Source organism: Colobus angolensis, unplaced genomic scaffold (genome assembly GCF_000951035.1).
Source record: "Colobus angolensis palliatus isolate OR3802 unplaced genomic scaffold, Cang.pa_1.0 Scaffold205, whole genome shotgun sequence".
Taxonomy (NCBI): Eukaryota; Metazoa; Chordata; class Mammalia; order Primates; family Cercopithecidae; genus Colobus; species Colobus angolensis.
This window is the reverse complement of record NW_012115211.1, coordinates 299,938-313,803: the sequence shown is the minus strand read 5'-3', so window position 1 is coordinate 313,803 and position 13,866 is coordinate 299,938. Positions and strand designations below refer to the sequence as shown.

Sequence of the window (13,866 nt, the reverse complement as noted above, 5' to 3'; positions counted from 1 at the left end):
TGTCCCTTATCATCCCTGTAACTTTGGGCAGGATGCTCTTGTCTTCCTGGGCCTTAGTTCTTCATTTATAAGAGGAAGAAGGTTGGAAAGATATCTCCAGGGTCTCTTTTAATTATAAAATTCAAAGATTTTATGATTTTTAAAAAGTAGTGCTATGCAGCAAATGGAGAGTTAAGACCCAGACGGAGGCTTGAAATTCCCACATTTTTCTTTTTTTGGTTAAAATCAGACTTGGAGAGAAATTTTCGCTTGTTCTCTGAAAACAGTTGCACACCCATCTTCCACTGTGGAACCTGGGGCAGGCAATTGTCTGTGTACTCACTGGGAGACACATAGCTTAGTGTTATTTCAGTATGGTTTTCTTTTTCCCTTGATGTTTAATATTTTTCACTATGAATCACAGGTAAAATTTCCATGCCATGTGTAAACAATTTCACTTCTTATTGAAACAATGAATTCAGGAATGTCATGTTGGGATATCAGCCATTTTGCTTTTATCAATGTATGGAAAAATGCATTTATATTAATATAAGAAATGATGTCATTTAATATGGGGGTAGATCTTATAATTCAAGGTCAGCAAATCTCAGGAGGTGATTTAGGTCACCAAGCTGCGTTTGAAAAAGGAAAAAACTGTTTTCCTTTTGCTTTCTCAAGTATTGTTACCAGTTTTCTTCTCAGACTTTGGGATAGATGGTAGAGAGTAGCATAGTTTGTGAAAAGCAGGCCCTGGCCGATAATATCTTTGCCATTGAACCATGTGGCCCTGGATAATATACTTCTCCTTTCTGGGGTTCAGTTTTCCCATCTGCAAAAGAAAAGGATTGGCTGAAATAATATTCAAGATACCTTTTAGTTTTAATGTAGTATGTTTCTACCTCCTTACTTTGTGTGTGTATTCATTCAGACCATTCAGGAGACCCCGTTAGGTTTAGAGGTTTTTCTTAAAAAGCCCAGAATCAGTGAGAGTGAACTCTTTCTCTCTCAGTATCAGTCAAGCAGAGAAAAATCAGTTGAATACTAGAGTCAAACAAAAGAAAACTGACTGTTTTTAGTAAGTGTTTTTTTATGCCCCCTGTTGTCTAACTCTGAAGGCCTGCTTTCTATTCACATGATTTGTGGTTTTCTTTTTTAAAAGAGGGATATATTTAAAAGTTTGACTTAGCCACTCTTAAATTTAAGTGCTAAAAGAGTTAAACTTTAAGACTGATGCCTCTTCACATTTGTACACTGGCATACATTTTATAAAGTCTATAAACTTTCTTCATGTGTAATATGTCATTTGAAAAACACATTTTGCTGAGCTGTGTTGTCCACTTAGTGTGTTTGATGTGTGGATGAGCATGTGTGTGAATATGCACAGCCACTTACCTCGGCTCTCCATTATGGTCAGTTAGGGAAGCAAATGGTGATATTCGGAGACACAGTTTAAGGAAGTGAAGAGCAGACAGATGAAAACCATTAGCAAGTTATCCAAAGCACTCAGAAAGACACTTAATTTTAGAAAATTGGCCTCTAGCAGAAATAAATCAAAGGGCAGATCTCGCCCATAAGCCAGCAGTTTCCCTATACCACCTTTCCAGCTGTGTGCTCTGGTCTGGACAAAGAGGAACGTTAGAGACTCAAGAGAAACACAGAGCATAGCCTCTGTCAAAAGTGAGTTGCAATTTATTTGTTTAATAAGCATTGACTAAGTCCCAGCACTATGCCAGGCACTATTGGAGTCAGAGATGAATACAAGATGGTCTTTACCCTTGTGTATACAAAAGAGAGGGGCTGAAGGGAAGCTGGCAATATCTAAAAAGAAGCACTGGTTTTCTGGTATATGTCCCTGAAATTGGTGTTAGCAAACCCTACCAGGGTCTGGGGGTAGAAAGGAAGGCTAGATACAGGGGTCTTTGAAATATCCTGATTCCACAGTTGGTCACTCTTAGTCTTCTCTAAGTTTAGGGGGCGAGAGAACAGTAAGTAGATGAAGAGGCTACCTTAAATACCATCGTAATTTAAGTGGTTGTGCATATTCATACACATGCTTATCTATATGTCAAATACCCAGTAAGTGGACAGTACTGTGAGGCTGATAATAGTATCATACATTTACATTTCCTCTTTTAGAGTTCAAAAAAAAAATAACTTGTTTAATGGTTCATTTTTCCGAAGCTTATAATCTGCCAAAATATCTTTAATTCTGTTTTTTCACCTTCACAGCTAAGATACCAACATGGACTGGGGACTCCAGACTTGCGGCAAACCCTTCCCAACCTGAAAAACTTCATGGAGCATGGACTAATGGTCAGGTGGTGAGTACCTTTATCTCTGATAACCAGAAACTGTAATGTGGATAATGATCCTGGAAATCTTTTCTGACTTCCACATTGCTCCACACCTGCTTCTGAGTTTTCTTCTGTAATGAGATATCGGAGGAAAATAAAAAGCACCATCACACTTGGGGAGATCTAAGCTCCTGTCTGGCTAAGGAGGATGTAGCCCTCTTGGAGGGAGGAGGGGCCAAGAGGATATTGCTTGAACTTTGGGAAGGTGGCTGAGCAAGGAGCCCTTGAGGGCATTGCTGAGACAAACTGAAAGACAGCCAGTATGATTCATGGTAAGGGAGACCCAGAGCCCCTTGGACCTTTCCAAAGAACAGGTGAAGGGCCTGATTATGGAATGAGCATCAGGATCCATGACTGTGAGCATTAAAGGAAGAAAGCAGATAAGGAATAGGTCAGGGGGTCAGGACTTAGTTTGAGACCAGCAGGTACATTCTGAAATGTTTCTTGTATTTGTCAGTACCTGTTGAACCGTGAGGGCAAGCTGCTGCTGAAACTGCTCCATCAGGATAGACCTGGACCTTTTAAAAAGAGAAGGGGAGAGGGGAAGTCTGATACAAAGAAGATATTAGGTTCATTCACTTGACCTAAATGGAAAGCTGTTGGCTATATCCATTTAGTAATTCTTGACGTTTGAATCCTTGGGTAGTGGGCAGTAACTTACAAAATCACGTGACTGGAAAGCAGGCCTGTAGAGTTAGCCTGCTGGGGGCAGCACTAGCTTCTGATTCCAGGTATTTTTCTCATCATCTGCTGTGTGGATTTGAAATTCTACCTCTCTGAAATTTGATTTCCTCTGCTGATGTGCCTTCAGAAAAGTAAAAAAAAACGTGGTTGGTCTTTACTTTGATTTTCAAAACGGCAAGTTTCAGATGTCTGGTCTTAGATAGGACTCAAATACACAACTATGTAAAGAATTCCACTCAAAACATCAAAATAATTATTAAAACTTGGTGTTGATATGGACCCGGATGCCTTCAGGAATATGAGAAAGGAATTAAGTTTTAATGTAAAGTAGTAAGAATAATGAAAGTGAGCTAGCAGGCATTTATGTAGCTTGTCTCTGTGTAAAGTTTTGTGATAGGCACTCTGGAGAGAGATGAGAAGGCTCAAGCCCTGTCCCCAAGAGATTTGTGGTCCAGTTGGAAACAAGGCATAGAATTCATGAAGAGGTTTTCTAACACAATGGTAAATAACCTAAAATAATGAGAAAATTGGCAACCTACAACACTAATTAATTACACTCAATGAATCTTGCTCAGTGCAGATAGCAGGTTGTCCCTGTACCATTTACTGAAGTGTCTGTCTTTTCTCCACTGATGATAATGGCATCTCTTTTGTAAACCAAGTTCACTTATCTGTAGAGATCCATTTCCAGGCTCCCTAATCTGTTCTGTTGCTTTATTTGGCTAGCCATCGATTAGTGTCACATTTTTAATTATTGTAAGATGTAATTTCTAAAAGTCTTGTTGAGATTTGAGAATGAAATAAAAATCAAAATGTCCATTTTACTACTGATAAAGCTGCTTGGAAAATGGGGCTTTCGATCTGTAATAAAATGGGCTTGCAAAGATATCACTCAAAATTAAACTTATCCTCATAATCACAATGTAAACTGGAGAGCCATAGGCTTTCCCTACAGAGGCAGACCCTTAAGTAATTGGCAGGCAGTGATCAGGTGACTTCTCTGCAGGAGCCCAGATAGGGCTGAGCCAAGAATACCCAGTTGCTATTTTGCCCTCTAAATTCACCAATCAGAAAAGTCCCCCCTCCTCTGAGAGAGTGAGAGGACGGAGAGAGCCAAAAGTGTTAACTCCTAAGCCATGTTCCTTCATAGGAAGGGAAAAGGAAAATACCTCCAGCTTTTGATATCTATTAGAGAAAAGCTCCTACGTAAGGCTCTTCTTCAAAACTCTTTGCTTTTCTTGACTTGAGTCTTTGAGTGATTTCACAGCTTTATGACATTGGGTCTTCCTAACTATGAACATGTTATATCGCTTGCTTTTTTTAAACATACCTCCGTGAAGTTTAGAATTTTCTACATAAGGGTCTATGCATCTTTTATTAGATGTACTTAGTCATATTAGCTTACCGTTTTGGTTGCTGTTGTAAATTTTTTTATTATAATAGTTAACATTTTGTGGCTGGTCTACAGGAATAGCACTGATTTTTAGTATTTTGAGAGTGTGCTCTGGCAACCTTGCTAACAGTTACAATAGTTTGTTTCGATTCTCTTGAATTCTTTGTGTATACAATCATATTTTCAGTGAATAATGGTATTGTTTCTATTTTTATAACTTCATTATTTTTCTTGTCTTACCATGTTTTATTACAGAAAAGGAGCAGGATAGTGGATATCCTTGTCTTCTGACTTCAAAGAGAATGCTTCTAATTTTTCACCATTAAGTATTATATTTATTGTAGATTTGGGTAGATATCCTGCATTAGCAAAAGGAATAATTTTTCTATTCTTAGCTTACTAAGAGTTGTTTTTCAATCATGAATGTGTGTATTTTGAATTTTACCATGTTTATTCTGAATCTATTGAGGTAACACTACATTTTTCTAATGTTAAACCATCTTTGCCTCCTGGTCACGATGTGTTATTTTTTCCTACATTATTGGGTTCCTTGGCTATTATTTTAGAATGTCTCCATCTGCAAACTGGAATGAGACTGGCCTACAGTTTTTCTTTCACATAAAATCCTTGTCTTATTTTGGTTCGAATTGACCAAACATGATGAGGTTATAAGAGCTTCATAAAATAAACTGAGGATCTTTTCCTTCTTTTCTATTCTCTAGAACAGATAGGAGGAAATATCTCTGTCTTAAAGGTATGGTAGAACCTAGAAAAAAACTAGTGTTTTTTGTTTGTTACTGGGGAGAGTATAGATTTTTAACTACTGATTTAATTTCTACAATGCTTACAGGTCTGTTTCTGTTCTATTTTTACAATTCCTCGTTTACTCGCTCCAGTCTGATTTTTAGTTCTATGAGTATGCTGAAATTCCTTTTATCTAGCTTGGTGCCTACTGAATTCTAAACATGGGCCCAAACCCAAAGGTCACTTTTCATCCTTACCCTGTTCAATGTCACCTGGCCTTGCTGGCCATGCCTGCCTTCCTGAAACACTCTTCCTTGTTGTCTTCCACAGGGCTGCCCTCTCCTGGCTTTCCTGCTTCTAGTTTTTCCATGGCCCCATCTTAGGCCCTCTTCCCTTTTTCTCTCTCTACTCTCTTCTCTTTTTTTCTGTCCTCCTCTGCCTCCTCTCTACCCCCTTCTTAAGTGTTCTCACCCATTCCCATCGCTTTGAAAGCCATATATGCTTATGACTCCTAAAGTTTTGTTTTCAGCGTAAGCCTCTCCTGCACACTCTGGATAGCCGGGGCCTACTTGACTCTGCCCCTGGAAATATTACAAGCATCTCAGCCTCAACACAGCTAAAACCCTCCTTCCACCAGCACAATTCCTCTCAGCTAATGGAACCCTGTCTACCCAGTTGCTCAAACCGGGGAATCATCCTTGATCCCCTTCTTTTCTTCACTCATATCGGAGCTAATCTTATTCATCAGCAAGCCCTGTCATCAGTAACTGCAAAATACGTATCAATCTGTTCACTTCCCATCTCTGCTATTGCCACTCCAGTCCAAGCCACCACCTTTTCTTCCCCAAACAGCTGGACCAGTGCAATTTGTCTCCCTGATTTCCCTCTTGTCCTGCCTCGGTCCACTCTCCATAGTAGCCAGAGTGATCTTTTTAAATGTTAGCTAGATCTTAATCACTCTCAGCTTCAGGGGCAAGAGTAAAATCCAAGTTTTTTTCCACAGTCTGCTTGGCCTGTGCCTCATCTGATACTACTCCCTTTCTACTCTCACGTCCTGTCGCTGTGTAGTGGCCTCTGTGTAGTGATGTGAATAAGCTCTTTCCTGTCTGAGTGGTCGCACTCACTGTTCCTCTGTGTAGAATGTTTTCTGTCTCTTCCTTCTTTCCTACCACCATCCTCACCTCATCGCCTCATCGAGAGGCAATAGTTTAAGAAAAGCAGCTTTATGAACACAGCAGCTTTATTGGCAATGAATAGACACCTTGGCTGGAATGCAAATTCATTTTAAGAATGGGGAGAATCTGGGCTTTGTGGTTCCTTGGCAATCCTTTTTAAGAAAAAGAATACAAAATTACAAATATGAAATTAGAAATGAAAAAGCATTTGGAATGAGAAACAAATGACAACAAATTACTGGAACCTTAGGGAGTAGGTCCTTTTCTTCTGAGATGTCTGTAGACAATTTACTCAAATTATTTACGTATAAATGCTTCCTCATTGCAACCTGACTGCCCTGCTCCTCCTAAAACACTGTGATTTCCAGCAACTCTCACTTCTAAGGTATGGAGAAATTAATTGACTTTCCAGGCATAATTGACCCATGAACCTGTAGCAATAAAACTAGAATCTAGGTGTCCTGGCACTGATGTAGCAAACCCATTAAGCTCCAAGCTCATACATTTATAAATGTAGTGCCCCTCTGTGCCAGCTGTGCCAAGCACATAAACACTGAGTGAACAAGAATGTGCCACTTTATGGTACTGTAATGTAAAAAAGGCTACTAAAGTAGATGCAAAGCACTGCAGAATGAATGCTACATATCAGTCCCAAGTGAAGATCACGGCAGGAAGCCAGGCTGGAAGTCACAAAGCTAAACAAAGCCGGAACAAGCACTTTGAGTCTCAGAGGAAATCTGAGAATTTCCGAGAGCAGCCATGGAGTGAGGAGTTACCTCTCAAGCCTTTGCTCCTTAGGGCAAAGGGTAAAAAAACTCAGGTTCCTCAGGGAGGCTCTTACATCTTTTGTAAAGCAAAACATTTCCATTTTCTGTGTGGTTGTTACCATTCACAGATTGGTCCCTGTGGAGGCAGACTGCTGTATGTTCTTTTGGTGTTGAGGATTTTATACTGGCTGAGGATCAGTGCATTCACTGAATTCCTCCTTATGGTAAGCTTCAAAGTTATGTGACAGCTTGTTTTGTTTTATTTTGTAAAGAAAAGCTGTCATAAAAATCCTTTTAATAAAGTAATTCTTTTTCTTGCACATTATGGAATTCTTAGCTAATATGAGAATGATCAACCTGATTAATCCTAAAATGAACCCCTATTTTCTATGAACACAGTTGCACGGGGCACAGCTCTCAGTGATTTATGCCAGGTCTTTCTAAAAGGAGTGCCCATTTTTTCATCCTAAGATTATAACCTAGTGGTAACTGCCAAGCAACACAATTTTGAAAAGCAGAATTTCAGCTTAGAATCTGTGCTCTTGAATACTTTGATTAAAAGTCACCAGAATGTCATTTAAACATCCCGTTTTTCTTTTCCTATTGCCTGCAAAGTGATCTGAGACTCAGATTGACATGCACATGCACGGCTGATGTGGGTGCTGAAGAATGTGCACGCAAGCTGCTGCCTGATGGCTGCCTGGAAGACGATTGTTTAGAACTGAGTGGAAGAGATTATGTGCTGAGGTTGCTGTGAATGGACTGTGTGATGGGGCCCCAGCATCCAGGTCCTGAGACAGTGCCTCGATTTTGTCCCTCCACCACTCCCCCACCTTTTCTGTGACCCCCAGGTATAGCACTCTCCTTTGTGACCTCCGTTCTTTACTTAGGCAAGTTCCCACTACCCAGAATAGCTTGCCCCTTCCTCTGCCCTATCCACATGTTGCTCTCACTTCAAGATCCAGCTCATATCCTACCTCATTCATTCACTCACTCAACACCACAGTGGCGGATACAGAGATAAGTATGTATTCTCTCAGTAGCCTAGAGTCACTTCTCTGCCTAGCTTTTGAGCAGCTTGGGTCTGGGGACCACGTCTTACTCATCTCTGTGGTCCCAGCCTGGCATTACGGAAGCCAGGGAGGCTAGAGAAGGGAATGAAGAAGCCATCTGAGCTGTTCTACTCATGGAATATGCTCCTTGAGCTTGTGTTCAAGGAGCTTACAGTCTAATTAAGGTAGTGAAATAGGAGCAAACAACATGTACTGAAAAAAGTAAAAAGTATGACATGCTATAAGAAAAGTAGGTAAGTTATTTTGAACATTCAGAGGAAGCCCTTTAGTTCCTGGTGTGAGGGGTGTAGACAAGCCTTTACTAAGGAGATAACATTTCAGTGGAGAGTGGACCTGGAGCACAAGAAGAATTTGACCGCGTGAGGATTGGGGTATAGGACCAAGTAGGTTAAGAAACAGTGGCCCAGTTAGGTGGAAAGACTAGGACTATGAATTTGAATACCAACACCACCATTTACTGCCTCTGTGACCTCAAACAAGTTTAAGCTACCTGCCTCAATCCCTTTACCTATAAAATGAGGGTAATAGTGCCTACCTAACAGTGTGGTCATAAGAATTAAATATGTAAGTACCTAGCATACTGCCTAGCACTTAGTAATACTTAACAAGCGGTAGCTTTTATAATGAATAAATGAATCGTATTTACTGTCTATATCTTTTTAAAATCAAATGCATCCTTTGCTATAGGTGTTTTTACTTTGATATCTATAGTCATCTGACAGCTTGGTATAGAATATGGCTCTTGTTCATATTTTGGCTCCTGCTGTCTTGTATGTTAATGGTACAGAAGATTTACCATGTAAATTTACCTCTCACTTACCCCAAGTAAGTGGGGTACCTCTCACTTACCCCAAGTCCTTTATAAGACCAATCTGAGGCCTTAGAGAGAAGTACCCTACAAATCTGTTTGCCTACAAACTTTTTTTGGTACCTGCCTTCTTAGGTAACTCTCACCCATAATTAGAGGTTAGGAATAATAAAATCTCTTACTTGCAAAACTTACTGTGTTTTTACTTAAGCTTGCAAGAACCCTGTGAGAGTAGCTGGGTAAGAAGAATGACCACTATTTTACAAACCAAAAAACTGAGACTCACAGTGCCAAGTGACTTGCCAAGATCACATGATACTAAGTGATGGAACTGGGACCAGAAACCCAGATTATCTGACTCCTAATCCCATATTCTTTTTACCATATCACAGTGCCCTTTATTGGGTGATGGCCATTCTCTTCCTTCTCTGCCCTTCCCCTGCCCTCCTGTCTCTGTGCTACCTCTATTCTAGTGCCTCCTACCTTCCTCAGGGAAACCCACCAGAGTCAAATCCAGAGCGCTGGAAAGATACACTGCAAAATTAGGCAGCAGGCCTGGTGGAAACATTCGTGGTTGTTTATTCTACCCCGTTTACCTCCAAGGGGGAGGAAACTAAAAGTCATAAAACTTTGGGAAGAATTTAAGAACTTTAAGACTGAAAGAAACAAAAATGATCACATTTCAACTTCATTGGTTGAGAAACAGGAACACGGAAGAAGGAAGCACGTGGGTTGGGTGAGTGGCCTAAAGTATATTTACCCGTAAGTGTTTGTGGAACACTTCCTGTAATGGCATGCTCTTTTTTCTGAACAAGAAAAAATAAGAATAAGAATAAGATAAAAGCAAGATTTCAAAGCCATCTGTCCTGTTTTTTTCATAGAATTTTTTATCCTAAGTTTAATTTTTCCTGATTATAGAGCTTAAACTATGTAACACCTTCATGCAAGGTAGTATAACACAGAGGAGGGAGCACTAGATTTGGGAATCAGAAAATACAGGTTCCAGTTCCAACTCTATCACTTAATTTTCATGAGTTTGTTTTTGAGTATCAGTTGTTTTGTTTTGTTTTGTTTTTGTTTTGTTTTGTTGAGACGGAGTCTCGCTCTATCACCCAGGCTGGAGTGCAGTGGTGCAATCTCAGCTCACTGCTACCTCCACCTCCCGGGTTCACACGATTCTCCTGCCTCAGCCTCCCAAGTAGCTGCGAGTATAGGCATGCACCACCACGCCCAGCTAATTTTTGTATTTTTAGTAGAGACGGGTTTTCACCATGTTGGCCAGGCTGGTCTCGAACTCCTGACCTCATGATCTGCCCGCCTCAGCCTCCCAAAGTGCTGGGATTACAGGTGTGAGCCACCATGCCCAGCTGAATATCAGTTCTTTAAATGGAGTTAATATCACCAGTTACTGGGAAACTAGTGGTATTATTTCCCAATAATACTATTATTTCCCAACCATAGTTTTTGAAGGCCAAATGAGATAATGTTCGTCAAAGTGGTTTATAAACTAAAATGAACTGTACAAAGTATTATTAAGTATTATTTTGGATTTGACAATGCATTAAGCATCTCTTTGGCATATAGCATTGTTCAGGAGACAAAGGAAGATTCAAAAGTGTAAGATTTTCCCTGCCGTTGCTTAGTCAACAGTTATTTAGTTTATAATCTAATTTATAGATAAGACAAATTAAAAATTTTGAAGGACATGACTTGCAAAAATATTCCTATACATTGTTCACTCTCGCTATCGTTTGGGACTTACAACCTGAGGCCCATCATTAGTGTGTAGTCTGGTACAATGATGGAGGGCAACGTTGGGCTGACTTATTTTGTTTCAGGACCAGGCAAGCCATTTTTAAAGAGACAGAATCCATCTCAGTGACCTTAGTAAGGGTGGAGCACTGAGAAGTATCTTTGGCTGTTCAACAGCATGCTAGAATATTTCTCCAGAGTACTTTAGTGTTTAACAAACACCAGTGTTTAATGTTGGGAGAAGTAACTCGTGGCTTTATGTGAGGCCATCTCACTTTAGTGGTAAAATATCCAAATAGTCCTTCTGCTGACCTATTTATAATGTAGTCTTCTGCTCCTTTTGGTAAATAGAATCAAGCTATAGCTTTAAATAAAAGTATTAGAAGAAGAAAATACCTAAGAAATTTGACACATTTTAGGAAAATGTGTTTTCAGTAAACTGAGAATCATGAAAATTTAAAATAAGTGAGCCAATCTACTTTCCTTAAAATCAAGTAATGATATGGTAGTTCTGCTTTTACGCCAAACCACTTACCCTTGAAAATGAGGCAGTATCTAGTATTTAAATCTTTACAAAGCCTCACTTTTTAGAAACAGATCTACCCTCTTCCCTTCTGTCCATCATCCTTATGCTGAATTCAGAACTGAAATCTGGCAGATGACCCTCTAGGGAAGTAAAAAACATGTTGTCTAGCTGACGTTGGTTTTTAAATTTAGATCAAATAATATTGCCTTTGAAGTCTCAAGAGTCCTACTTAAGGTAGCTATATCAGATAGGCTTGCTTTTGAGAGCATTTCTTGCAGGCCAGCACCCCTAATATTGAAAAGTTAAGCCTAGTCAAAACTAAATGAAAAAGAAAGTTTTATTGGAGTTATTTACTCTAAGATAGCTGTTTCAGAAGAACCTTGACGAGTCATCTCCTTGCCTCTAGACAGGAACACACAAGGCATATGGGCATCCGTAGTATTTTAAAAGACCTTAGGGGACCAGGCTTCTTCCATAACTCATTCCAGAGTTTAAACACCCTCACTTCAGGAAATTCCTCCCTACATTTAACTTACAGGCCCCCTCCTGCGGTTAACACCCATTTCCACTTTTTTCTGCCTCCTGTCAGGATGGAGAACAGCTGGCCAACATCCTTTGTGCACTAACCCTCTACTGGCGACAGAAAGGCACTTGGGTATCCCGGCCCCACCTCTCCCTGACTCCAGCAACCAAGTCTCTGAACCAAATTGAGATCTCTTTTCCCATTGTTTTTACTTGGGTCTTCTTTATTTCTGTTTACTCCTTTTGATTATAAAGTAGTATGTGCTCGATGAATAAAATTTGGAAGTTGTAAAAATATACAGAAGGGAAACAATAGCTCCATAATTCAGGCACAAAAAAATCACTGTTGTGTTAGTCAGTTTTCCTTGTGTTTCTTTTCTAATTCAGATCTTACCATCTGTACCAGCACTTTTCAATAGAAATATAATATGAGCCATACATATAAATTTAAATATTCTGGAAGTCACATTTTTAAAAAGCTAAAAATAAACAGGTAAGCTAATTTTAATAATATATTTTATTTAATTCAAATAAAATCCAAGTTGTGTATCCAAAATGTCTTTTAGACATGTAATCAACATTTTAAAGATGATTAATAAATATTTTACATTCTCTTTTTTCATACCAAGCCTTCTAAATCCAGTTTATACTTATAGCATATCTCAAGTCAGACTAACCACATTTCAAGTTCCAGCAACCAGTTCCTAGTGGTCATAGTGGACAGCACAGTCCTTACAGCTTTTTTGTATACCATAATGTCTTAAGTATTTTATCAATGCCCTTTAAAACTTTTTAGCATCATTTTTAATGGCTACGTAGTATTTCATCATTTAGATTTACTATAACAGTATATTGAGGCAGTTCTGTTTTTCTCAGCACATTGCCAGAAAACATCACCTAAATGTTTCCTTTTGCACACAACTAATTAAATTCATTTATACATAAAACAAGTATATTCACTGAATATCTGTGTGCTCTGTACTAAGTTATATTGGAAAGCAGAAGAGTGAGTTTCCAGAAACAAAGACTAGATCCCTCCCATATGCTGTTTACAAGACTTGGCTCCAAGTTGGACTGCACACAAATACAGTATTTTATTCTGCCTTAAATGCGCGTCCCTTCATTTCTTGCTCTACCCCACCCCCAACACACACATACATTGCCTGGTTAGCTCCCACTTATCCTTCAGGGTGCCAGTCAAGTACAACCTCCTCTGATGAGTCTTTCCACTGATTACTGATTGCCTTCTTCATTGTAATATACAAAGTGTGTATTGTATTCAAAGCACCATGGTGTTCTGGTTATTGGTTTACTCTCTGTCTTCTCTACTAGAGTGGGAACTCCTTAATGATAGGAATCTTATTTTATACATCTCTTTATTTCCAGAGCCTCGAAAACTGTCAGGCAATGAAATGTGGGTTTCAGTAATGTCTGAAATATGTGTTGAAAATGCAAATGATGCAACATTAAGCATCAGTTGGATGGTAAAATAATAAGTACTACCTTCAGAGTTCAGAGATCACTTTAGATTGGCATGGTTAAAGAAGAAAGAATGAATGAAGGAGTTAAAGAAATGAGTTAAAAAATGAATGAGGGCTGGGCGTGGTGGCTCACGCTTGTAATCCCAGCACTTTGGGAGGCTGAGGCGGGTGGATCACCTGAGGTCAGGAGTTCCAGACCAGCCTGACCAACATGGTGAAAACCCATCTCTATTAATACAAAAAATTAGCCGGGCGTGGTGGCACACACCTGTAATCCAAGCTACTTGGGAGGCTGAGACAGGAGAATCGCTTGAACCCAGCAGGCGGAAGTTGCAGCGAGCCAAGATTGTGCCATTGCACTTTAGCCTGGGCAACAAGAGCAAAACTCCATCTCAAAAAAAAAAATGAATGCGGCCGGGCGTGGTAGCTCACACCTGTAATCCCAGCACTTTGGGAGGCCAAGGTGGGTGGGTCACTTGAGGTCAGGAGTTCAAGACCAGCCTAACCAACATGGAGAAACCCCATCTCTACTAAAAATACAAAAATTAGCTGGGCGTGGTAGTGCATGCCTGTAATCCCAGCTACTCGTGAGGCCAAGGCACGAGAAT

At 39.7% G+C, this 13,866-nt stretch overlaps 1 protein-coding gene across 2 annotated transcripts in view; it reads left to right on the top strand.

The window, feature by feature from the left end:
• The window catches only part of UVRAG (UV radiation resistance associated), a 333,543-nt gene that overhangs the window by 304,704 nt on the left and 14,973 nt on the right, over positions 1 to 13,866 (top strand). For both annotated transcript variants that reach the window (XM_011942003.1, XM_011942004.1), the window contains exon 14: positions 2,209 to 2,300. In XM_011942003.1, the coding sequence (XP_011797393.1) occupies positions 2,209 to 2,300 (92 nt within the window). The remainder of the gene's footprint in view (positions 1 to 2,208; positions 2,301 to 13,866) is intronic.